This window comes from Bradysia coprophila, unplaced genomic scaffold (genome assembly GCF_014529535.1).
Source record: "Bradysia coprophila strain Holo2 unplaced genomic scaffold, BU_Bcop_v1 contig_732, whole genome shotgun sequence".
Classification (NCBI taxonomy): Eukaryota; Metazoa; Arthropoda; class Insecta; order Diptera; family Sciaridae; genus Bradysia; species Bradysia coprophila.
Window position 1 is genome coordinate 3,311,302 of NW_023503972.1, and position 27,478 is coordinate 3,338,779.

Consider the following 27,478-nt stretch of genomic DNA (forward strand, 5'->3'; position numbering starts at 1 on the left):
TTCACTCACACTGATATATGAGTAGTTGAAAATATTGGTAATTTGACTATTTCCTACCTTTGCATCCGTAAGGCTACGTAAACATCAAAAAACTGTTTCCCTGGTCGCTAATGGTCTCAGATTTACAATAGCACTAGATGAATGTACCTTTGAAGTATAAATTTGGGACTCAGTTCCTCCTATACTGGAATATATCCGTGCTCAGGGAAGATTTTTTGATGGTTTTGTGATAGTTTCGGCTGTGGAAACACCGCTGGAAATTCGCCGAAATAGACTAATTGTTACCCTATTCTTCAACTGCCCATCTCTCAGTGTATGGATTTTAATTTTAGACCCTTGCCCTGAAAGAATATTCAATTACCTTTCAAATGACACCCCACACTGTCTTTCATGTTTCATGTACCTAGAGAAATTTCCATTAGAAAAGTGCATGTGTTCGGTTTTTGATAACCTACCACCAGCCAAATTTATTTTAAAATAGTTTTAGCTTCTAGAGACACACACCTTTCTAAAAACTTAAAAAAGAAGTCCGCTGGAAAATGCGTCCGATTTCGGTAGGCTTTAAAATAAAAGAAATCCCTCATTGCGGAGCTGATGATTTTTACTAAGTCAATTAAATTGTAAGACACCGGTTCGATCGTCTTTTTTTACAATCCGTAGACTTATATCCAATTTCTCGAGTATAAATTTATGATCTAGTGCGACTAGGGTCATCAAATGGCTTGATTCTTAAACAAACGCAGTATAATTGACGTTCAAAATTGAACGTGTGTTTTCGGCCTATATTTGGTTGACTAAGAGTTTTTTGTATCAATTCTAAAGCACTGTCCACTCTTACCTTTTCAATAAAACGGCAGAGCTGTAATCGCACTTATACCGTCCTTTAATTGGCGGTTTACGACAATAAAAAGTGGAAGGAATTTTCGTTGCTTGTTTGTAAACACAGTGACTGTGTTTCTCTCTTCAGTATTTTGACAATACACAACATTTTTCCTTCATACAGAGTCTTCTCTTTCAAGTCTCATAACTTATGGTTTTCTAGCTCAACAAAGCTTTTACTCAGAAACGACTACATCATCAAGACTTTCTAATCAACAACGTTTCTTCAAAACGTCAACTACTCACGATTACGTGAAAAACTGAGCAATTTCTATTTAAAAAGAAAGATTGAATCAGTACAAGCGCCCTAATCTGATAGCCTCTGAGACTCTGTAGAAGTATTCAAGATCTGAAGCCCGGAATGCAGTGAGCAATTCATTTTTATTACACCAACAACGATAATTTTAACTTGGTGCTTTCCGAATTAGAATCGAAACTCTCCTCTCAGCCATTGAGTTAACGAAATTTACGGTATTCGTATTTTGTATAAACAAAAGTAGTTCTATATACGACTGAAAACTGCGCACATAGTTGAATTCCTTTTCTTGTGATGCAAATGAATAAGATTGTGTTCGTAGTCACCCCATTACCTTGGCAAAATTATTTTACTTTTGTTGTCCATTTGACTTCCTGGTCGCACACAGAACCTTAGAAAAAATCTCAATTTGTTGGTCATTGAAATAATTTTGTACATAAAGTAATTTATAAACTTCTAGACTGATAGCCCATATGGAGTAACAGTCCCTAATAAGGCCACGGTTCGAAACCTATACCATTATATTACCCGGTCCGAAAAATATTTCTATTTGACGAATTTCGTTTTCTAGCGCTGGAAAATCCAAATTACTGTCAAAAATTATATTTTCGTTTGCAGGTCGGACGTGCCTGACGAGTAAAATATGTGACTGACTGGTCACTTGACCTCAATTTGGTATTTCTACTCGATTTTCTATTATACTATTCTATCAAGGTAAACGCTAGGGCTACTGGAATACCCTCTTTAAAGCCCTTCTATCGCTAAGACACAAAAGTCGTCGAACAGGAAAGGTTTTTCGTTTCGGGCAATGTCTCAATATCGCTTAGGTTTCAAACCGTGACCTTACGATCGACTGAAATGCACACAAGCTATCGGTAAAATATTAGGAAGAAGAGAGAATGAAAAATTTAAATAAAAAATTTGTCTACCTGCAAGCAAATAGAGTTAACATTAAAATTCTAATTCGAATGGAAAATGTAAATTTTGTGGGGCGGGGTTAATACAATTAAAATTGTAGTTGATGAGACGTATGTTATGCATGCATTTTATTAGAATTATTAAATGTAATTGAATGTTTTATTATCAAATTGAATAAACTTATACACATTAGAGAGGCGATGAAATATTTGCAATTATGAACCAACATTTGTTTATCATTATTGAGAGATCAAGTAGCTCGAATCAGCGCCACAAAAGAACACTTCTACCAGACAATTCCACATTTCCTTGCGATTGGTCGCAGCGTTAAGAGCGCTCACCCCCTGGCAATTTTCTAGCCTACATCTGTGCGCAAAAATATTCGTTTTTGATGATTTCTCTGAACCATTTTTTTTTTTGAAAAAGTAAAACCATTAAAGCATGCAAAAATTTCTTACTTTTAAGGGAAAAATTGGTTTGTGGCCGAGAACTTAACCCACTTGGAGAAACCTTTGCAAAACACATAAATTTACACATTTGCAAAGGTTTCTCCAAGTGGAATAAGTTATCATCCACAAACCAATTTTTCCCTTAAAAGTAACACATTTTTGCTTGCTTTAATGGTTTTACTTTTTCAAAAAAAGATTTTGGTTCAGAGAAATCATCAAAAACGAATATTTTTGCGCACAAATGTAGGCTAGAAAATTGCCAAGGGGTGAGCGCTCTTAAGTCCTATAGTTCACCCAAGCTTCATAATTTTTATGACGTCACCCAAATACGACGAATTTCTGTGCAGATCAAAAAGGTAATCCTCTGAGGATTTTCCTTTCGTTTCCCAAGATTTTTTTTAATGATTCTGGAGGGATTTTCAAACGATTTTCTTTCAATTTCATTTTGTTGAGCCTTTAAAAGGATTTTCAATGATTTTACGAATTTACTTGGGGATTTTATTTCGTAAAATGTTGAATGATTTTGTTTAGACCGACAAAGGAGTGCCTAGTCTACATTTAGGCGAGATACCAATATCCCTAGACAGTAATTGTATACTTCGAGGCGCTGTCAAAAAAAAATGGCAAAAAGATGGTCTTTAAGAAGTTCGTTTTTCCGAATTCAACTGTGATAACTATGTCTGTCAACACTGAATTGCGGACGTCATTTATGGATATCTTCTCAGTGGAACATGAATTAATCATTTCAGTCTTAATCGTCAATAAGCTCTGATGCGATTAATGGATGTTCCTTAAAGATTTTTTGCATAATAATTAGCGTAATGTACCTCAGTCTCTCCGACTATCACCCTTCAAATACCCAATAAAAGTTAGATTCTTCATCCTAAAGCCAGGACTCATGCAACTCAAAAAAGAAGAAAAACAAAACTGAAAATAGAAAATGAAAAACAACAATCGAACCGCATTATACACACTTGCATCGATCAGATATGAATGCTCCAAATTAAATGCTTCTAACAAATTGGCATATTATCTTTACAACTTAATAACAGAATATGTTTAACATCATTCGCCACTCTCCGAATTCATAAATTACTGTTTGACCTACAAATGTATTTTTAAACGCCAGAATATTGTAAAATGTAAAAGATTTCGTTGGTGTATTTAATTCGCTCTCAGATATCGCCAGCGTCTCATTTATAATTAAAATGTGTACGCATTGCGACGGAAAGTAAAACAATTTTTTTTTACCATTATGTAAATGAGACTGAGTATGCAAGGGCCGAGTAATTGTACGTATATAAATGTCGTAGGTTTCATCAATTTTGCACGAACTTGTACGAGTGTGACACAGTTTGGTTTCACATATTTTTCCGTCAGATCGTAGTGTTGAGTAACGTTTATGAGTTGAAATCATTAACACCACCGATGATTTAACAGAGATAAAGATAAGTTATCAATGCCCCAAGCGGTTGCACTCGTTGCACTGTAAATATTACTATGACGCCTTGGTCGAGGTCTTTCACCATTTATAAGGGAAACATATCATCACTCATTCAATCTGTTGACTCTTTTGTTTCAACCTTTTCCTAATGTCTGCAACTTCAAATCTTGTACTTCTTTAGTTTAACCGAATACTTTGCTACAATATAAGAGAATTCTGGCTAGAGACCAACATTTATTGTATTGACAACAACAATAACCGATGATAAAAATTGGCAGTATGCCTGTATCTTTGTACGTCTATTATCTTTTTACCTTCGAAATGGATCATGAAATTTTGGAGAAAAGTCAAGGACGTAATTTTAAAACTGCCTTTGGGCTCTACGAAGTTCTACATGTTTAAGAGGCTATTCACAAATAACGCATGCTCTGTTGCATTCTGCAAGTGTGTAATTCGTGAATGACCTCTAATTGAGAGTGATACTTCGTCGTATGATGTAGCGGCGTTTATATAGAAAAGGGACGAAAACTCTGGGATGAAGAAATAACATCCGATTTGTCAAAGACATAGAAATGGGCATTTTAACAGACCAGCGCTTTCGTAAACGCCTATAATTTCCTATAAGCAATTGTTCCAATTAAATATCATTAGAAGTTTCTTGTTAAGGTCGTTTTTAACTCATTGCAGCAGAGATATTGTCGTAAAAAAGTGTATTTCAAAAATTGTGAAAATCGAAAAAATTGTAACAAAACATTAATAATATTCCAAAAATCGTTTTCATGCTTACAGGCTCTGCATTACAGCTCGTTTGTGCTTACAAAAAAACGACATTAAAGTAGACAATAGGGGTAAACCATCATGGTTCGTAAAGTTCGTCGTAACTTTTCACATTGGAGGACGCCAGCATTTTTCGACGAAAACGATAATGCCCCACAATAACAGTAATTCCCAACAATAATGCCCCGTCAAAAATGGCGACCATTGTGAATGCATTCACATGGACAAGTCAATTTTCTATTTATTTTTGATTTTTATGCTAAAAGTTCGTCCGGATCTATATTTTATCACAGCAATCCGTAGATCTAATCTGTAGCGAGCTAGCGACTTTGAGCTGGAAAAAATCTATTCACTTTACAACGCGCTGTACGACAACAAACATCATGTGTTCCGCTTGCAGGTTAAGCACGTGTTTGTTGTGTAGTGGATGATGTTTGTCGTCGAACAGCGCGTTGTAAAGTGAATAGTTTTTTTCCAGCTCATTGTCGCTAGCTCGCTACAAATTAGATCTACGGATTGCTGTGATAAAATATAGATCCGGACGAACTTTTAGAATAAAAATCAAAAATAAATAGAAAATTGACTTGTCCATGTGAATGTATTCACAATGGTCGCCATTTTTGACGGGGCATTATTGTTGGGAATTACTGTTATTGTGGGGCATTATCGTTTTTGTCCAAAAAAGCTGGCATCCTCTATTATCCGTCATACTCACGAACTTTACGAACCATACTGGTTTATTACGGACGATGTGGAAAAGTAACTGTGAAACAGCGATTAAAAATACCAACTTGTCAAATTCTTGAGACATTGTCCCTAGCAACCAAACTACAATTATTAAGGTGGTAACTACGTTTATGAATCACTGCTACTTTGTTCGCTCGTGTTATTGTTGTTGTTTTTAAGCCATATTAAAAATCAGCGTTTCTCAAACTCATTTTCCCCCCTAAATCGATTTTTTGAGAGAGTTTGGATGCTAGGGAGAGTATTGCTTCGATTGTATTTTTTGTTTGACATCTTTTTAACCTCATTTTAGCGCGATTTTGCTTAATTGTAATTGTAAAAGAATTTTTTCGGTACAATTTGTTTCACAATTTTTGCGTACAAGCGCAGAAAGCGTCACCTACAACGATATCAGTTGTTTTGGAAGTATACACAAGGACTTGCGTCACTTTTTACTTTTTTAAGGGCTTTTGACCGATCTATACTACGCCTTAGGTGAAATATTCGATATGCACATGATCGCAAAACCTCTTAAATCAGTTGAATTGCAACAGATACAGCATGTATGTAGTTCTGGGGTGCCTAGCAATGTTTTCAAGATAGACAAAAAATAGTGTTTTTTTCAGAACGTGGCCCTCCGAATCGATCGGTTATGGGCTAGAATTGTCTCCCAGACACGTTACTAATAAAAAAAAACGATTTTGGACGTGAATTTGGTTGAATTTTACTCTTTTATTCCAGCCGTAAAGGTCAACTTTTTTTCAAATGGTCCGCAAATCCTGCAACACAAAACTTCTGAGGTCAAATTTTGGTATTTGATGGTGGCTGAGGTCTGCTAACATAAAATGTAGTCGGCCCATCAGAACAATGATGCTGTAGATGCAGAGGTACAGTACTATTTGAAAGTTGACCATACTTTGACTGATGGTGAGTGCGGACGTCAGAGTGGGCTCAAACTATCGGCCGTGGATAGGCCAACAATCCTACAAAGTTTCAACTTTTTGTGTTGCTCCTTCATCAAGTGAACTTCTGCAGACCCTGACATAAGACCCTAACTTTCAAGCAATAAAACACAGATTTTTGAAGAGTCACAGTTAATCAATCAGATTACACACCTCCAGATAAAACTACAGTGAGTGGAGTGACACGATAAGTTTTTCTTTTGTAAAAAATATTTATTTGCTGAATGTGTGACTGATAAAAAAAGCCAATGAAAAGAGAAGACTTCAACCAAGTTGACAGACAAATGACCAACATACACACTCCGATAAAACGAATCAACGATTTCACTGTACAATTACGTGGCCATTATTTCAGCTGATCAGCATAGAAACTAATCGTCATCGGTGAAACCGTAATCTTCCACTTCCGGATATTTCAGTCCCGTATCGTTTAACACGGTCACAACCCATGCGTCTGGCGGAAGTTGACCGGATCGGAGTAGTTTCACGGCAGCAGCAACATTAGCGCCACTCGTGTAGCCCAAATAGAGACCTTCCTTTGTTCCCAGTAATTCCTTGTATTCAACGGACTCTTTATCTGAAACGCTTCGCAAAGAAGCAATGCAAATTCGGGTCAATAAAAAATCGAACCCACGGTGTTTAAGAGGATACAGGGAATATTAACTGGGCTATCGGGCTTACCTCAGTGTTCCATCCAATACATCGAACTTGAATAGATCCGGTACCGAACCGTAGCCCGATCCTTGTAGAAGATGCAATGGCTTCGTTATGGTTTTACCGGAAATTGGCTCAACTCCTTTCGGTTCGACTGCAAAGCACTTAATGTCTCGATTTTTTGACTTCAAGAATCGACTCACTCCCATGAATGTACCAGCCGTGCCAACCTTTTGAAAACTTGATTTTAGCCGAAAAATTGGTAAGCGAAAGAAGTCGACATACCGTTGCCAGAAATGCATCGACTTTTCCGCCAGTTTGCCTCCATATTTCCGGGCCGGTTGTCTTTTCATGCGATGAACAATTGTTGTCGTTATGGAATTGATTGACGAAATAGGCTCCGGTTTCTTTGACCAAGTTTAGTCCGTGGCTCTCTGCAGCACTGACATCAGCCAATGTAACCTAACGGAAACGATTTCACATCAAATTCATTGAAAAAATTGTCCAGGCTACAGTCGTACATTTCCAGGTTTTCCCTCTACTTGATCTACTAAAACAGCATTTGCACCCAAAGCCCGCATCATTGTAGCTCTTTGAGGACTATTGCCTGCGAGAAAATTTCAGAACGATCGTTATACTGCCCCTGAAGATTTTTATTCCACAAATGTTTACCCTTTGACATAACAGTTGTTAATGGATGTTGCAATACAGCCGTAACCAATGCAAGACCACAACCTTGATTTCCACTTGTAACTTTAATTAGTAAATTGGAATTTCATCAGAAACTGAGTGCGCATTCAATGTATCGATTAAATTGACTCACCCTCTAGTACCGGACCACCAGGCTTCAGATCACCAGCTTCAATGGCACTTCTAATCATTCCAAGGGATGATCTGTCTTTGATACTACCGCCCGGATTCAAAAATTCACATTTTGCCAGAATTCTGCCCGGTCCTGTGCGACATGAATTATTTCGTCATCCGTTTCAGACTCTCTACCATCTCTATGAATTAAGGGTTTTCAAATCACAAACCTGGCCAAATACGATCGAGGGCCAACAATGGAGTGTTTCCAATGAGATCTAATGCACTCGACGCAATTTCGGTTGTTCCGGACATTTTTTTCGTTCTTTGAATATGAAATCGGAATGTGGGATAGTTACTAGGACCGACACACAATCAATCACCGCCAGTAATGTTGTAATCTAAATTTTAAATTCGAAATTTGTTTTGTGTGTTGTTTATGCGATGACTTGCACACAACTTTAAAAATCAATTTATAAGAGCAAACTCGTTTGAGATCGCGATACGATGGCTATAATGGATGAAGTAAGTTTTTTCGTGCAGTTGTTGTTTGCTTTCCTTATTTACTCTGTGCAGAACAAAGAGAAGTAAATAAATTGATGAATGTCTCGCCGAATAAAATGTTATTTTTGTATCAACCGCTCTAAGAGAATCGCTGTACGAATTCTTCAATTTCATTCGTGGTCCATATGTAGAGTTATTTCGGTGATAGGTCATGTCCAGATACAAACAGACGTAAATTACGTTGAATTTTTTTCAAATGACCTTTGGTTAGAGACGTCGAGGACTACTTCAAAATAGGAAGTCGGTGACCCCTCAATGTTGAGGTCCAAGTGAAATGAAATATGCTACCGAATTCACTGTTCGGTAAAATAATCAAAAGAAACTGCATTCAACAGACGTTAGGGCAATTTAGACATGCATTTGTTTCAGCTGATTCCCATCTGGTCCACTCATACAAACAAAGTGGTTACAAGCGGTTGATAGTGGTAAACAGTGTATAGACGTATGAGCCTAGTTATATGAGTGGACCAGCCGAAAAACATCTGAAGCAAATTAATGTCCAAATTTCACTGACGTCTTCTTTATCAGTCAGAATATCTTTTAACTTGGAACTATATATCAGAGGTCAAGGCCTTTATCTTTTATTTGTAAGTACCAGGTTGCCAGTGCTTTCGGATTTAATTTCCAGGAATTACTCAAGAAGTCAAACAGTTCTGTGAGCTTCAAAAAACGCTCGAAATGATTGTTTCAGTAATTCGAGTTGGTAGTTGCTTGTATATCATGCTCCATGAATTCTAATCATTAAACGAGTATTTCTATATCGTATACACAACACTAGATGAGACAACATTAATGAACACATTTATTTAAAGATAATAAAAAATTGACGCGTTGTGTAGATTTTGATATAATGTAGTGCAGTCACTCATGATGTGAGATTAAATCTATTAGAACATGTGTTATTGACAACGAAGAGAAAACCGAAACGATGAGCTATGGCCATCCACTGTTGAAGTAAAACATTTCAGATCAGATATTAGTGATTTGTGAAACAATTAAACCCTGGAGCAAAGGAGCAATGAAACAACAGAAGTAACAGATTATACATAAATGACGATAGGTCTGTCGCTTACTGTAAGTTACGCTACAGGGAAACCATTTTCTTATTTTTTTTTAAATTTCTAAAATTTTTCTTAAGAAACTTGGGAAACTTAAAAAAAATTTGGGGAAACGATTTCTACCAATCTAGTCTGTGAGGTGATCGGAAAAAGTAGTGATAACGATGTGATGTGAGATTTGTCAAGGTTTGGAGAATAATGTCACGAGAATGTCGTTCTGTCAAACTATACACCCCACATCCCTCAAGTTGAGGCATTTTAAAAGTAATTTGAAACTTTCACAGCTCGACCTATAAACTTTGAACTTATCTAATTGTATAACATGTAAATTATGATATTCCTCATCCAGCATATACAAATTATTTCTGTCTAGTTTTGTAGAACATTTATGACGTAACTCCATCGCAATGACAGAATGTATACCGTGTATTGGATACAGAGTTAAAATTATTCAAATAATAAAAAATGTAATTCGAATTTCAGAATAAGTAACATCAAGGTTAGAGCAATTATTCCACGAGAGACGAAAATAAAAACAAATCTGACTCGGTAAAATTGGTTGAAAAGATGAACATAGTTGGTTTATCTGTATTTCACTTTAAGTAGATGGAAGAAGTGATTTTTTTGTAGAGTAATTTATTTTTAAATAAAATTCTTTCATTTTAAAGAGTAAAATACGAATTATTGGTTTACCAAGGGAAGAAAATAGGAAATTCAAACAAAGGCGAAGTCTTACAGCCATTTTCTTCCATAGAAGTGAATGCAACGTTTCTCATATGTACGAGGTGCGGTTGACCATTTTTCTACACGAAACTTAAGCATCAATTCGTTTCGCTATTTTTCAAGATAAAAAACAGTTTGGTGGAGAAAATGTTGATTTTTTACCTCAGTCACAACAAGAGTAGAGAAAATTCATATTTTCTCCCCCGAACTGTCATCAGACAAAGCGTTAACAAAACATCATTTTCTAATGGCTTTTGAGTGGAGAAAATATGGTTAATCACACCATACGCAATGCGTATTACGCATGCAATAGTTATTTATGCAATCGAGGTGCAAAGTACTTTATTAAGCCATAGATCTGTAATTACGACACAAGGCCGTGTGTCATAATGCACATCGTGAGCCTAATTAAGTACTTTACATCGAGTTGCATACAATGTTTTATGCCGCAGAGGCATCCAAAGTTTGCAAATTTTGCATATTATGATGCTGAGTAAAGTGCATTAATTTTAGACTTTACACAAACGTCAAGAAACATACTTTTTATGACAAAACAGATTGCAACACTCTGCAAAAGTGAAGTTTTCTCAAGAACACACCATCGACACTTGCGATAATTTTCATTGTCGCAGGGCTTCGCAAGTAAAATACCTTACGTAATTGTTCGGAGATTGTTATTTCTGTAGGCCTCGCCTTCGGCCCTGGTAACAAACCTATAATGTACTATTTTCTTGCTTGAGTGGAACAGTGAGCAGATTACGTTTTACAGCATCTAATCATTACTTCAGGAATCAACGATACGTTCTGACTTCTAACTAATGGAGTCTTATACAGGAAAAGATTATGTTCAAAGAAATGAAGTAAAAGATTGAAAATTATTACATCAATGAAGTAACATACCCTTTCTAACTGATGATATACTTACCATCTGAGAAAGGCTGAACGATGAGCAGCTTCTTCATACAAGATATATGAACAGTTAAATGAAAGCTGACATGTCGCACTAGCGAATTATTAAAAAAATGAAAGTTGAATTTTATACCGCTGTCGGTAAAGGTTTAACGAACAGACATTTATTTTCGATCAATCACATTCTATTGACATCCTGTAGCTTTAAGAAAGAATCGAAAATAACTTATTTTCATTTTTCTTATAATTCGCTAATGCAAAACGTTGCCTCTCTCATTTAACTGTACATATGGAAGAAAATCAGTTTATGAAAAAAGCACTTAATTTTCTCTCCGTTTTCACTTCAAATAATAGAAAAGAAACGTGATTTAGCTAAACGTAGGCAAAACGTAATGGTTTTTTTGTAAGTGGAAATCAAGCCTTATAAATGAAAATCGCTATCTCCTTTCGATACACACGTGAGTATTTATCGTAATTGATATGGCGCGTGAGATTGGATTCTTTCAATTCTTGGGAATATTCTTGGCTTATTGACAATTTTCACTGTTAGTTCGATGTCGACCTCTCAATTTGGTTTCGTGCGTCCAATGAAACTCAATTGAATTTAGATTTTCCAGATTTTCGTATATTTTTAAAAAACAAAATCTTGAATCAAAATTAGTACGGAATTGGATTTGTTTTAAAACCTAAATTACAAAATATTTTTCGTTTAGATTTCCATTATGTTAGTTCTATTTTGCATTGCTCTAGCACTAAATTTTACTAAAATTGAGAGTAAAAGAAATACTGAACCAAAGACGAAACCAAAAACAAAAACTAAACGGAAAACACAGCGCAAAATTACTTATCATTTACTCAAAAGTTCGTTAAATTTTTTCAAAATTTATTCCAAACTCTTTCGTCAAAAAAAAATCGAACAAAAAATTGAACAACGAAAGTTTGCTGCACTAACGTTTTAGATCGATAATGATCTCGTCACCAGTACTTATATTGTAACTGTATAGCTGCTTATGTGGATACTTCATTTCTTCGGGCCCCTGATCGCGCAGATCTTTGTCCACGTAGAAGAGTCTCATTTTTGCTGCCGGTATATTCAGTAATCGTTCCAGCCGATTCTTCAAATCGATAACCGTTCTGTGTAGGACGAAAAATTTGTACATTTTTGCGGTTGTACACCAATTACATTCATACCTGTAAACATCCACTTGACGAACTTCGCTTGTTTCACCGTACGTAAAAGTGACCTTAACCCGTTTGTCCGGTCGCAAATCAATGTTAACCAAACGGTCCAATTTGCCGTGAATGTGAGTCAACTCATTGTACCGTTCTGGCCGGTCCAATTCCGGTTTCTCCAGATAATATCGAATGAACGCCCGTTCAGCATCTTCACGTTCGTCCGAACTGATGACACCACCGCCGTTCAACTTCTCTACATATGGCAAACGGGCAATCAATAGTTGCCGTCGTTCATGTTCGGTTGAATCACATTTTTCCCATAAAGGCCAGTTCTGCACACGTAAATTGCGTAGGGAGGGGAATTTGGCAAGACGGTCGATATCGTCCCATGTGTTGATGTGTGTGCTGCTTAAGTTGAGCAGTGCGAGGTTTCTACAATTTAAAACGGGAGCAATGTGATTGAAATGAATTGCGTCACTGACAAGATGAATTACCTAAAGTGTGCATGAGGTGGATCTTGATTATCACTTGGTTCACTTGACAAATCGCTATCACTTCCGCACGATGAGGATCGTGGAATTGGTTCAACGGCTCTGTAAAACGCACAAGAGGTTTTTGTGGTAATTCTTGGATGTTAAATCCTACTCAGCGACAGCGACTTACTTCAATGGACAGTCTGCTAGCACCAAAGACTCCAAGTTCGGAAAGACTCTACCCAAGCGGCAGATTTCATTCCATTCCGATACTGGATTACCTGTAAAATGTAGTTTCTTAACACCCTCGTGAGCGTCCGTCTTTTTATACGTTGAGCATGTAGAGTCGCCTGTTAAAAGATTTATTTTGAGTTCACAGAGAGTTAAGCATTACGGAGAAATTAGACAAACTTCGTGTGGTTGTTCTCGGTACAACGTTACAGGTGTACGTGTGATCATCGTCTTTCATTACCATCTCATCATCCACAAACACATCATCGTCCAACGTATCAATCAGCACATTCGAATAGTCGTTCAAACTTAAATGAAGTTCCTCCAACACCGGCAACATTCTTATCAACGATTCCACACTCTCCCAATTCAAGTGGGTGTTATTTAGCACCAAACTACGAATCTTGTTCATTCCGCTGTAGTTAAGTGGCGGCTGTTCAATCGGGCCCATTAGACGGTTTAAGCTCAAATTGACAAACTCGACTTTCGGTAAATGCGTCAAAATTTTAAAGACTTCGTTCCAGTTCTGGAGTTTGTTCTGTGCCAGGTCGAGTTCCTTGACACTGCGACATTTCTCTTTTATGTCATCCGGTTCGCCGGCTTTGTCGATGTCACAATCATTTAGGACTAGCAATTCAGGAACGCTACGGAAACCGTTTCGGTTAGTTTCTCGCGTTACAAAGTTTCTGATGGGAAGACTTACATTAATCTGGGAGGCAATTTCGGAACGAATATGCACACTTGCGACTCTTGAGCTTCCAGTCCATCGCCCAGTCCATATTTCTCTTCTAAGGCTTCGAGAAGTGTTGGCATTTTATCGAAATTTTACCTGAAACGACAAGTTTCAATTCAATTTAATCAGAGACAAATCACAGAGCCACGCAGGTTAGGTTTATTTTACAATTTTTTTCTCGGGTGACATAAACTCAGGAAAAATTTTCAAATACAAAAAATTTAGAGTGAAGTCAAGCAATGTCTACTGCTTTACAATAAATTATCAATTAGTCTTTCAATGTAGACCTTGCGGCTTGTTAACATTTCAGAAACGAAATGCTGCAGAATCTGTTATCTGATTTGATCCAAGTATTTTCAACAAATTGACACAAAATCTGTTACTTCATTTGTTGTAGCATACATTCTCATTCCATTTCTTTGTCGTCTTTGGTAACAGAGGACTTTAATCAATTCATTCCAACATTCGTACATGTTACAAATAACAGAAGCTACAAAAGTAAGTTAATTGTTCATAAAAGGTTAAACTAAGCTATCAATTGAGGGCATTGACGAAAGAAATACCGCAGTTAACCGGATCACACTGAAAAGCGTAGAGGTCCGGAAAATCAAAAAACAATATTTCAGCCACTCATACAACAATTTCATCGTTCACAAAACTATCATATGTACACAAGCAATGTTCGAAACGTAGGTACATCATCAACAATTACATAGTCACGACATTACAATTTTTTTTGCAAACAAAACACTGCTTCCTACACGTAAATATTCAGTTCGCTGCATGCCTCTTATATCGTGAATGGAGAAGGGTACCTAGTGTTCGTTAGTTTAATCGTTTCCAACTGTGTAATCCGAGCTGGTAATGTTTTTGATCTTTACCAAACAGAAGCAAGCATTTGATGGCATATCCGTTACATCGATTCATTCCGCTCTTTTAACTATCCAATAAAATTTGACAAAAAAATCTTTTACTTCATTAGTGTTAACATACTGCTGTGTGAGAGACCAACAACCAGATTTTATCGCCTACTGAAGTCGGAATACACGGTGCGGATGAATGCATTTTAACTGAGCATTTCGATGCATTTTTGATATTTTTCGATATTATTAGTCAGCTCGGAGCCCTGAACAAGGTTCCACAAAAATTTATGATTTTCATCCGTACCGTCGGTGACATTGGTGCATGTGCATAGCCCATCCTGTCTTCAGAGAGAGTGGTGGAAAACTGGTTGTGGTTTCAATCGATAGTGCCTGAAATGCTAATAACAGTTGTACACAAATGTATACCCTAAGTGCAAGAGACACGTTAAAGTTGAAAAAACGTGATTTTCAAACAGTCATAGAGACGTGATGCTTGAGGGATGAAGCTAATAAATAGTTCTAGCAGTAGAGCAACATTTCCTCTACTAATGACCATGGAATTCTCTGGAGCCACAACTAAAATAATTGTGAAACATCGGCCTATCGGCAACGACTGAACAGCATTAACGAAGTATTTCATCTGTTAACAATAAGACTACAAATCAGGTATAAGGTAAATGCCGTCGTCTAACGTAGTAGAAAGTGAGCCAATTAGTGTTGTGCTAAAGGACAGGCCCATCTCTTTTCTCCCTCATGTATATTGCACATTATAGAGTGAAGAGTACTGTTTACCCTAAGCTGGAGAAAATCTGATACCAGCACTTACCAACACTTCGAACTGCAGAAGTAACACTAACACATTTAATGCTTACACTGCGATACATTTGCCATTTGTAAAAGGTTAAGGGTGTTTGAAGTGCAGATACCATTTAAAAGAACTTAAAGCGAAATAGCAAAATGCCGTTTCAGTACATGTTCTGACAATTGAATAGAAAGGTGTAGTGTTTCCTAGAGTGCGGGTCATGTACAAATTACGCTCGCTCTACATGAGAAAGGAGTCTGAAAAAGACTTCATAAATTTTTGAAATTTTAGAGTTGTGAAGATTCGCGCGCGTAATTTTTAAATGACCACTTCAGGATGAAGGGATGGTATAAAGCTTGCAATAAATTTCGACCCTCATCTCTGTCTATCAGTAATTTAATATTTGAATAGACCTTAAATCTACTGTAGCCATAATCATCAGCAGAATCAGATCCACGTAAAACACATCGTCGTTTACAGATGCAGGACACTAAATAATTTCTTCAGTTGGCTTAAATCAGGGCCGTACTGGTACTGGCCATATATGGGCTAATCGGAACAATCCTGATGCGCCTTTGCCAGTCCGGACCTGGCACAAATAAAGCAAAGAATTTTCGCGTTTCTTTTCATTTAGTTTTTAGTAAAACCAGACCTTGAAACAATTTGATCAGAACGAGTCGGCGATTGAAGAAAATCTTCGACTCGCACAACTCTACCAATGGCAACCAGTTACATGTTCCGACCTTCCGGGTTAAAAATAGTCGGCTCAATGGTAAATGGTTTTGGATTATGAAAATTATTCAGACAAGACGAGTTTTTTTTATTTTAGACAAATTCAAACAAAAATCCGCAAAAAAATGTGGAATTGCTTTATAAATCAAAATCTTTCATTGTTCGAAGTGATGACTGTTACTATTCTGCACAACATGATCGTCATCGGTTTATATTATATTACATGCACAACGCAATTTATTTTCTTCACTTTTTTTTATGAATGATTTTGTTTTACACAAATCGATATAAATTTTCCACTGCATCCACGAGTCTGACTCGGAAACGTTTAGACATTACATACGTAAAACAGTTAGCTTTCGACTTTTAAACAATAAAAGTTTTCCCATAGTTTCAATGAAACAACAAGTCATTGGACTCCACATATATACCCATAACACAACAATAGAACTATATCGTATAGGGTTCAGCCGTCGTCTGAATCATACTTCAGTATATTTTAGAACGTAAAATTGATTAAAACATCGAAATGAAATTATAGTACGCAATAGCCTCGGCATTTTATCTCTTGCCATGGTTATAGGTGCAAACAACGAAATACTAAATACGTAATTCCCATTTACCTCTTCATATGGCTTTGATGGTTGACTTCTCTGTCGGATATATATTTTTTCTTGTGTTGTACAATCCCCTGTCTGAATCAAATGCAAATAAATATTAATGACCCCAGCACACCCAGAACAATGGAAACGATTTTCTTGAATGCAAATTTCTTATTCCTCGTCTACAGCAAAAATCGTCGTAATTGCCAATTTGATCTCTCTCTATTTTTGCACCACAAAACCATTGACGAAATGATTTCGTTCTCGAAATGTTAAAAGTGGTTCACAATCCGTACAAAACAATTCACTTTTCAATATTTTTTTTTTTGTTTTTTATTACGTAGCCAATTTCAAATCGGTGTGTGGCTGAACGTTACAAAACAGCAAAATTTTATTTTTGTAATTTTATACAAATTATATGTGCACTAGGTCGCGGAGCACTATGAGCACCATTCATGCACGTAATCAGCTGAAATTATCAATTAACAATTTTCGCTAATAATTCTTAAGGTTCGAAGTTTGGTAGTGTGTGTCGTATCATAGGAAAACTTTTTTTTTTATTGTTTCTACCCAGCGTTCGGAAATGATTTATTTGAAGAAAACCGAATATGTGTACAAAACCAACAACAACAATAACTCTTTGTTAACCTTCACATAGATAGTCTTTTCGTATGAATAGAAAATTGAACAATTTTTTATTTCTTTTACAATATTAATCCACACAACGAACTTCACGTCATTTTTCTCACTGCTCGCTCATCAAACAAGAAATTTGGTTAATGAACATACATTTCTCGTTCTATTTCTGCTAAAAGGTTTTCGCGTTTTCATTTATTGACTACTAACGACTTCCACTAATTAATCGACTTTCAACTCTATTATTAGTCAGACACTTTGATGATGGTGCAATAGATATACTACAAGTCAATTTTAATCTCAAAAGAGTTAAATAACATAAAGTCAAATGCTGAAAGCGTTGTTACGCGAAATAACAACTACTGACTGAGACGACTGAATTCGATTTTTTCGTATGAATGTCATGTATAGAGAATTGAGGCTATAAACGTGAATATATGTGTTCAATGAAACCATATGATGAACCATGGAGTTGGAAAATTTGTGGACCGGTCAGGCGTTCAGGCAACAGCTGATTGTCGAAGAACAAAGAACGGTTCTCATTATACAATCACGCACATGATCCATTTTAATGCGACACCAATCCCGATTTAATATAGTCCCTTTATTTCTTTACCCCCTTCTCACCCTGTCGAAGACGCTAGGGAAAATATTTTTTTTTGTAAATTCAAATTTTCCTCTTTTATCAAATCAAATTCTCCAGAAGCAGGACGTCCCACTTATACGTACTGTCTTTAATGTGAGTGCACACATAAGTTGTTCATCCATACACATTTTACGAATCCATATCCGCGATACTAATAGGTGAGTGTTGTAAACAAAGAAAAACCTGCGTCCTACTCGCTATGACTGCTGATTCTCAACACATATACACTGCTATGTAAACATAAACATAAACAGAGAGAGTTGTTATTTAAACGAAGTCCAACCAGCCAGCAGAAACACAACACTCTAAAAGAGAGGAAAATGAATATGCGCAATCGCAAGATGATGCAAAATTGAATTCATATGGAAACGTACGTCTTTTCGTTGGTATATACAATGTTGAAGTGATGTGTAGTAAGGGAACTCTTCCTGACTATAGTTAAAGTATCGCGACTTCGTCGCTTATTTCCGAGGGGTGAACCACTCTGTTGTCGAAATGACAAAAATAATTTGTGATCTCTGGCTAATGCAGTCGTAAAATATGGTAAAATTTTTGTTAAAAACAAATGAAGTAGAAGATTTGGAAGAGAGTAAGATAACTTTACACTTCTTCGAATTTGCCATTTTTTATCAAAAGCAAAAGATTTGTTAAAAACTAATGAAATGTGCGCCTTTGCTTGATACAAAAATATTTCTTCCTGTTAAAAAAAAATGAAATAAGATATTTGGCATGACGTAAGTTAATTTTATACTTCTACAGATTTGCCATCTATTATCGAAAGGTAATTGAGGATCTCTGGCTAATGCGGTCTTATTTGGAAAAATGTCTGTTAAAAACCAATGAAGTAAAAGATTTGGAAGATAGTAAGATAACTTTACACTTTCATGGATTTGCTATCTATTATCGAAAGCAATGGCAAAAATAATTGATGACCTCCGGCTAATGCGGTCTTATATAGCAAAAGGTTTGTTGAAAACTAATGAAGTAAAAGATTTTGTTGAAAATGTTTCAATATCAGAAAAAAGTAACATACCAACGCATTGCGAGCTTGAGTGATACTCTTAATATAGTACTGAAACTGGACAGTGTATCAGTGTATCATACGAATTTCGGCACTGTAAAAAATGTGGAAAAAACGTTCATACAAAACGACCCCTTTTCGGTGTATATGTGCATTTTAGCGTTGACGTATTTCTTAATAAATAATCAGAATGACTAATATGTTATGTACTGTACCGTCGATAAAGTCGTCTTCTGTGAAAGGTTATCGTAGATTGTGCTATTAGTATTTACTTACTTTATAGATTTTATTTCTTCATTTATAAAGCGAAAAGTGAGTACAAAAACAGATTGCTTACTAACGACCCCGACCCCTATAAACCTCTCAAGTCTGGGAATTTTGATTTCTGTTAATGAATAATAAAATTTAGCGAAATACACTGAACTCATCACTAGATTGCAGAGAAATGATAAATTAGTACGCCTGTGGCCCTGTGGCGAGATAGAATGAACATATGAATGGATAGTTGGTTTCTATGGGATAGAATGTGACCATAGTGGCCAACTGTCATTGATATGTCCCGTCTATCTCGCCACAGGCGTAACAACTTATCATTTCTCTGTTCGATTGTAATTTTCGTGCGTTTCGTTCCTTAGTTCGGCCTACATCGTTAAACATGTTTTCAACAACAGAAGCGCAAAGAGAGGCACGTACGTGTGGAATTGAAGAAACGTAAAGACAAGCGCCACTCCTATGTGATGGAATGCAAGTGGAACGAATAGAGCGAAAGAAACAAACGAAACCCACGGAAAATGAAATCTAATAAAGAGTTCAGTTTATATGAAAATGATTTCCAAGGTATATAGGGTATAAAGGAAGGTAGCGTCATACATTACCGAACCGTATAAGTAGCCTGCACAAATATGCTCACGAAAACTACCTCTTTCTGATATAAATAGCTAAAAATTACACGGAGCCTCGGAAAAATTTGGTTCCAGCATTAAAGAAATGTGTTAAAGGTCTTGGGTCTTAGTGGAACTACCTTCCCATTGTTTATATAACACTACGTGTCATTAGAAACCTTTAAGGACAAATAACAAGGGAAGAAATATCGTCTAAGGCACAGCATGTGGCATTAAACTATCAATTAAAATGAACGTATTTAGCCAATTTGCTTTGTTCAACCTCTCGCTATAATGCAGTAAAGCCATTACAAAGTCATTAAATAAATGGAAAATTCATTTCATCGTTCCTCATTGCGTATACAGCGAGAAACAAAGAGAGCAGCCACAAATCTTTTTCATTTTTAATTGAAACTACCGAAGAGTATATAATTATGGTACTGGCTACAGTCCCTAGTGAGTAAGTCTAATCATCGTATTTCATCAACTCAACATTTAATAGGGTTATGACATGCAATATCATCCAAAGGACCAATGGAAACTCCCAACTAGAGATACGTATCTAGAACAGTACAATTCACTGAATCTATTCGCATTCCCATTCTTCTCCCATCTTTTCGAATCTAATAACCCCGGCGCCCATACACATATCTCTATATTGATAACATATACGCCGAATGGGTTCAAGGATAAAAACAACACTACACGTTTGGTAAGGGAATTCATCATCTTGTCTTAAATTACAAAAAAAAAATATCCAAAACCATGCTGCCGTGGATCACACATACCCCCAGGATACGTGATGTGATAAACATGCGCAATTTGATATTCATCTATCGCGGTACGTTTATTTGTCACACACAAACTTACAAACGAATCGTGTGTGAAAAGCACTCAACAGTGTTTTCTTTTCAGTTGCTTGTCGACGCCAGAATCGAAACGATTACACGTTCATTTTCGAGGAAGTAAATTAGCTTCATTCTATTCAAGCTCTGAACAGCCAAGTGAAATCCTTTCCTGTTCATTGTTTCGGTTTGGTTTTAAATTGATAGGGAAGGTAAAGTGCGGAACGGTGACACGTTTGAAAGTTTTTAATTAAAAAGAAGAAAATCGTCTAAATAAGGACGAACAAGTTTTCAAGTTTGTCGCTCCGTTAAATTGATTAAAATTTGCTGTTGGGGGATTGTGATTGAATTATACGACTGCTGCTACTACTATATATTATACGCACACGACAAGGACATTGTGAGTGAAATAAATCCCCAGAAGCGTTTTTTTTTGTGGCTGTTAAAGCTTCTGTTTGATTTTTGTTATACGTTCTATCGATTTTGTGTCGTTTCGATATTAAAGGTGATTTGACTTGTGGCATGTTTTATTATAATGATTAAATGGACTGCCAATGAAAATGATGCCAATTCTGTTTAAGCTTAGGATACGTATAGGATTCAGATTTGAAACCGAAGACGAGACAGATTTAATCTTTAAATAGCGTTTACAGAAGGTCATTGACGTTGACAAAATTTGCAAAAAAAAGGCCACGAAAATCGGTTTGACCAATACAGAGGCTATTCAACAATACAATTCTAGCGTATAATGTTTGCGGTAAAATTGAGCTTAAAGCTTTATCTCAGAAAGTAATTGCCAGACGGGGAAATAACAATGTACGGACCAACAGAGAAGTGGAATTGAATCCTTAGATGGACCCTGGAACAATTTTCTTGTACATTTTGTTGCTGTAGCAGGACACACGACCACTTGAATGCTACGTTATAATCAAACCATTACGCTAGCATTCTTATTGAGCGAAGAATTTACTACGAGACGTGACTATAATATACACCGATGCGATGTAACAAGTTGCAATGATCAAACATGATTATATAGGTAGCATTCGCTCGCCGGGACAAGACAGTATAATATAACCTTGCCTAACAACAAACTTATTTTCCTTTTCAGCGCTGACGGATTTTATTCCTTCTTTTTACTTTAATCTCATTTAACAACAACATAGCGCATAAGAACATAAATGGTGCGTGAATAATTAATTGGAGCGAATTTTTTCTACTTTCATTGAGATAAATGACTTATAGTTCAGATAAATTGCCCGCTGAAAGCCGTATTACATCGTTAATATTATTGGCATATTCATTCGTTTTACTGTCTTTCGTGTCATATTCTTCAGCACATTGTTTCACACGAGACATATAAATGAAATAGATGAAAATTAATAACTGCTGAGCTGACTAATTGGTTAGTCTCAAATACGTTTTGTTGCAGAGGAGATGAGACATGTGCTTTTTGTTTGCGCTTGGCGACCCGTACGTAGGGATTCTTTATTATATTTTCAAGGAATTCTTTATACCAGACCAGAAGTCATATCAAAAGATATAACTGTAACAAACGAAGTAGTAGAATCGCAACTTCTCAACCATTTTCGGTGTAAAGAAGTCGTTTTCAAAAGAGTTTACCAACACATTTTACTGCCTGCCCTTTCGAAATGTGACTATTAAATAACAATTCGCTCCTTGCCAGAATGATCCATTACATGATGAATATTTTCGCTTGCTTTATCGTTTGTTCGAGTCATTCTTTAAACCATTTTTCATGGCTCATTTTTGTTGTAATGCAAAAAAAAATGTCGTAGAACCATCAGGGGTTACTGGGGAAATAAATAAAACTCCTTTATTGATTCCACTGGTGATCAGGGGCTCATGGTAAAAATAGATTTGAAGAACGTCTCGTCTGAAAATATGTTCACAAGTTCTATGGATCTTTAGATAGATATTTGCTTCAGCTGATTTTCCACCCGTATAGCTAAGTCTAAGCACTTTTAATTGAATGAGTGTAATTCACGTAATATGGAATTAGGGGTAAACCATTATGTTTCGTAAATTTCGGGAGTAAGGTGATTTCGTAAACTTTTGACATGAAATATATTAGAGAAATGTCAAAACTTCACGAAATTGCCATACTTCTCAAATAACCACTTTGCATTCACTGTCTTCATTCACAACTATTTTCTGTCAGTCATCTGTTCAAAAGTTCTCTTTCAGCTCACCCATTCAAATAATTTTTCCTAATTTCGAGTCTTGTAGACTAACAGTCTAAGCAAAGGTTTGCACATATGTTTGAACGTGAACAAATGAAAGTTTTTTCAAACCTTCATAAGCCAAGAACCAAAGAACTTTTTTGTAACGGATACAATTTTCTCAAGTTAGGTAATAAAGTATCTGCGAAAGAGATTCAAGATATAGTTGAAAATGTGATAGAGATGCAAATAGTCGTCACGCTTGACCAATTTTATGAATTTTTCGCGGTTAACGCTAAACGCATAAACGTCGATGCTTTCGTACGGGTTTGATAATATAGATGTCTATATGGTTTAGCAGAAAGTCGTTAAAACCGTTTATTGTTGCTGATGGTATGCATTGTATAATTTGTACTTTTATTGGCAAGGATTGAAATGAGTCTCGTGTTTATGGTTATTTCAATAAAACAATTTTTAATTGTAATCGTTATACATGTGATAAGTACCCCGTTTTGTTGTACACAATCAATATTCGCCCAACAATACATTTGTTTTCTGATAGTTCGACTTAATGCCACTGCGAACATAGTTCCATTTCATCTACTGCATCTACCAATAATTACCTATCCCATGTCTTATCGACGAAGACTATAAAACTCAGCGATAATCTCTGGTTAAGCAGATCTTATATAGCAAATTGCATAGTCAATGATTTGAAGTAATAGATTGTGCTTCAAATTTAGAACAATAGAAGTAAAAAAAACTCAAAAATAATTCCGAGGATTTGCTGACCGTTTGTGACAGGTTTATACGTTATTGAAGTCATATAGGACGAGCATCCGTTTTTCGTAGTTTCGTGAGACCGATGTGTTCACTCAGGTGCATAACAAAAACTGATAAGAAATTATTTATCGTTGTTTCAGCATTGCACGAAATGATTTTCCAAAGAATCACTCCAGACCGTTACAACGACGTCATAGTACATTTACGAGATTCGTTTTTCTTCGACGAGCCACTTAATAAAGCGGTGAAACTATGTACAGCCGGTACGGGAAACGAAGAATTAGAAAATTATTCCATCGCAACATTGGAGGACGGTCTAAGTATTATGGCAATAAATGATAATGAAGAGGTAAATTACCGAACGACGATTTTCGTTTATTGAATGGAAATTATTGTCGATGTGAATTTGTAGATTGCCGGTGTTGCATTGAATGGAATATTGCTGAGAGGTGATATCGAGGAGGCACTCATCAATCTCAGCCAATTGAAGGATGAACGAACTAAGAAAATCTTTCGACTGTTGTACGATCAAAATTTAAAATTGAATTTGTTCCATCGTTTCAACGTTGACAAAATATTCGAAATTCGCATTTTATCGGTTGACGCTAAATTTCGAGGACAAGGCCTAGCGAAAGAACTGTGGAGACGGAGCGAAGTGATGGCTACGGAATGTAATTTTCAGGTAAAATGACATTTTATTGACAAAATGGTTTGATTAATAATTAAATTACGAATTATTCAGTTGATGAAGGCCGATGCAACTGGATTATTTTCGCAAAAAGTTTCGATATCTTTTGGATTCAGCCCATGTCTAGAGCTTTCGTACAATACGTACACGGATAAGCAAGGTGATCCTATTTTTAAGGTTGATCCACCTCATGACAATCTGAAAATTATGTACAAACTAATCAATCAAAAGAATTAAGAAAGAAGATGTTAAAGAAAAAGAAATGAAATGAGTGTGTCAAAGTGGGTCCTATAATGATTCCTAGACCCATCAGAAACGTTTATTCATTTGTTTACGAGACTAAGTAGGAAAACAATTATGTGTTAAAGCTAATGAAGTAAAAGATTTTTGTGTCAGACATTAGGCGAAGCTTTATATATATTCATAACACACTCTAGGTCTACTATCTTAGGGCTTGTAAGCGAGTGTGCTATTTTATACAAGGTTGTTCAGAACCTGGTTTTATATTACAAAATAATGAAGTAATAGATTATAAATGACGATACGTTCGCAAAACGTTTAAGGCACACAATTTTGCTGCACTTCATAAATCAACACAACATAAAATCGTTCATAAAGGTTCGTTGGTTCGTTTTTCCATTTCGGCGGACATTCAATTCATTTTCAATATATCTGTCGGTATCTTGTTTATTACATGGCAACGCTGCGCTGTACTATCATACTATGTTCACATGTAAGCTTGAATGAATTGTTCGAATAAATTGCAACGAAAGTACTATTCCAGAGCCAAGTGTCTGTTAAGTGATAGCCGACGTCAATCTTTTTCCCGGAACTGTTTTAATGCAGGTCTAAAAATTGACTTTAGTGTCAGTGGAAATGCAATGTAAATGAAACTGGTTCTGAAACTCCTTCGCTGAGCAATTCACAAATTCATGAATCACACCTCATTTTCATCGTCAACTTCAAAGGCAACTCGAGACATTCAATTTTCCAAAAAATTTCCATTGATGTGACGTAATTATGCTACGAGTCGAGAGATATAGAAAACAAACTCCTCATGTAATGTCGACAATCCTCTGAACCTCATTTTCCTTCAGCGTCTAAAGTGGCACTTGACAATAAACCGAAAGCATAATTAAAGGGATGTTTTTGTAGCCACTGAAGATGACTCTGATCTAGAGATCTAGAAATATTTGGCAGTGAAACAGATCACATTGAGCTAATCCGACGTTCATTCTCAATTGAAGTGAAGTTGAAGATTGCGTCGAATTAAAAAACGAATTAAATTCAATGAACTTATAAATCGTTTTGAGCCTTCATGCAATGCATAAACTCTCCTAAAGAACCACACAAATAACGTTTAATTCAACCTTTTGCAGCCCTAAATTCCTGGAATTTTTCAAATTTGTAATGATTGGAATATGCTTCGACAGAGCCGTCATATAAAGTAAATTTTATGTCAAAACGAATGAAGTGAAAGATTTATTGTATCAATGTCTTACATAGATCCAATAGAATCATGATACTAATGATACTTATGCTTATAATATGGATGTCTTTGTCTCTGACAGGTTAAGATTATTGTAATTCTATTTTCTTATTGAGCCATTTAGAAACGATTAGATATACGACTAGTGTTCAACTTCAACTTAAGACTAGTAAAATGGATGCTGGATATTAAAATGAACAGATGAAAAATGACAAAGAATTATTAGGAACCGACCCTTTTTATCCAATCGTTCATTAAATTACACACATAACGTTACCACATTTGGACAGCATACTCCATATAGCATATGATGGGGGAACAAATAGAAGGAATGTAAAGAATTTAATTGGTCGGTTCATGTAATTCTCCTTCGACTAGAAAGTTTAGATTGAAAAAAAAAACTTTTGTTCAATTTATTAGAATCTTTTTATTAAAAAATAAGAAAAATCTATCATCACAAGCAAGGTGATGTTTCTTAACAATAATTTAATTTAAGAAACGAAAACCATTTTCATTAACTTACTTTAATACTACGCTACATAATATCGTAGTGTTCCCATTTTCATACCACCACCACTGTAATTTTGTCACGAACTTAGTACATTACGTAACTGTGTAACCAACTCACTTACTACATTTATCACCAATACACGATCACAATGCCACAGAGAAGAAAAGAGGGGAGAAAGGTTTTTCGGTACCTTAGGAGGAAGAATATAGGATCAGGTCAGTGCTCCGCGAACTTGCTAATAAACCAATCTGATAGATCTGAGTTCTTAGCACCGAGGCCTGTTTTTTTTTTGTCCTGTGTGTGATTCGCCATCTTTTGCTCACACCCGGCAACTCGAACGTCAGTAACTTCTCCGCAAGTGCATTGGTCGTGTATTGCATAGATTTTGTCAGAACATGAATCAGGACTTGTTTATCACAGAGACAATCTACTTAGTGTGAAACGTGACGCATAAACTAATATTGCCTGTTGCTAGCCGACGGCAAACATTAGAGACCTACACATTTGTTAGTGTAGCAGAAGCACAACATATGCCCGAAGAGGGCTTAGATGCAGGAATAAATACCACCCACCTTTAACTTAACTCCTAAGCAGACAAAAAGATTGGAAAGAGGAGGAAAAAAGTAAACCAAAATTGATAAATCACGACAATCACATTCGATTGCCCTAACTGCTGTTACAATAAATTTACTATTTTGCGTATACCAAAGTTTAAGTAGAGATTTAAGTGATTTAGATTGTAAGCTAAACTATTTTGTGTATTGTTGGTTGAAATCGCAACCAACAGTTGAAAAAGAAGTGAATTATTCACGTGTTAGTTTTATATGAAATGGGCCTAATGCGTTTAACGTCATATTTTGCATGTTAAAAATGTCATCCTTTCGTCCCATTCATATGCGTAAAGGAGATCTGCCACTTAAAGAAAAATGACAATAATTTATGCAGCTGGACTATTCCAACCCTCCAATCATTCTGATCGATGGTTTATTTGAATCCAATTCAGATTTCTCGAATAAACGTTCAAAGAAATGCCTCCAACGTTCGAGTATTCGAAATTACACAT

General features: G+C 36.0%; 3 protein-coding genes across 4 annotated transcripts; 1 reads left to right on the plus strand and 2 right to left on the minus strand.

Annotated features, from left to right (window-relative positions):
• Positions 1 to 6,606: 6,606 nt before the first annotated feature.
• On the minus strand, positions 6,607 to 8,515 carry LOC119084468 (putative inactive cysteine synthase 2). Its single transcript, XM_037194452.1, has 7 exons — positions 8,097 to 8,515; positions 7,886 to 8,017; positions 7,735 to 7,815; positions 7,584 to 7,669; positions 7,348 to 7,524; positions 7,090 to 7,292; positions 6,607 to 6,993 (listed from the first exon to the last, which is right to left on the minus strand). Exons 1-7 carry the CDS (start codon positions 8,179 to 8,181, stop codon positions 6,780 to 6,782), a joined length of 978 nt encoding a protein of 325 aa, XP_037050347.1. The 5' UTR covers positions 8,182 to 8,515; the 3' UTR covers positions 6,607 to 6,779.
• Positions 8,516 to 11,753: 3,238 nt separating this feature from the next.
• Positions 11,754 to 17,758, minus strand: LOC119084430 (tubulin-specific chaperone cofactor E-like protein). Of its 2 annotated transcripts, none has more exons than XM_037194407.1 (7): positions 16,754 to 17,758; positions 13,704 to 13,829; positions 13,181 to 13,644; positions 12,960 to 13,119; positions 12,791 to 12,889; positions 12,312 to 12,728; positions 11,754 to 12,254 (listed from the first exon to the last, which is right to left on the minus strand). In XM_037194407.1, the coding sequence occupies exons 2-7, from the start codon at positions 13,811 to 13,813 to the stop codon at positions 12,068 to 12,070; spliced, it is 1,437 nt and encodes a 478-aa protein (XP_037050302.1). In that variant the 5' UTR covers positions 13,814 to 13,829; positions 16,754 to 17,758; the 3' UTR covers positions 11,754 to 12,067. The 2 variants fall into 2 exon arrangements, with proteins under 2 accessions (XP_037050302.1, XP_037050303.1); XM_037194408.1 differs by lacking the exon at positions 16,754 to 17,758 and adding an exon at positions 13,902 to 13,974.
• A 3,055-nt stretch (positions 17,759 to 20,813) lies between these two features.
• Positions 20,814 to 27,334, plus strand: LOC119084164 (dopamine N-acetyltransferase). The gene is made up of 4 exons (XM_037194019.1): positions 20,814 to 21,161; positions 23,868 to 24,076; positions 24,140 to 24,409; positions 24,470 to 27,334. Exons 2-4 carry the CDS (start codon positions 23,879 to 23,881, stop codon positions 24,650 to 24,652), a joined length of 651 nt encoding a protein of 216 aa, XP_037049914.1. The 5' UTR covers positions 20,814 to 21,161; positions 23,868 to 23,878; the 3' UTR covers positions 24,653 to 27,334.
• Positions 27,335 to 27,478: the final 144 nt, after the last annotated feature.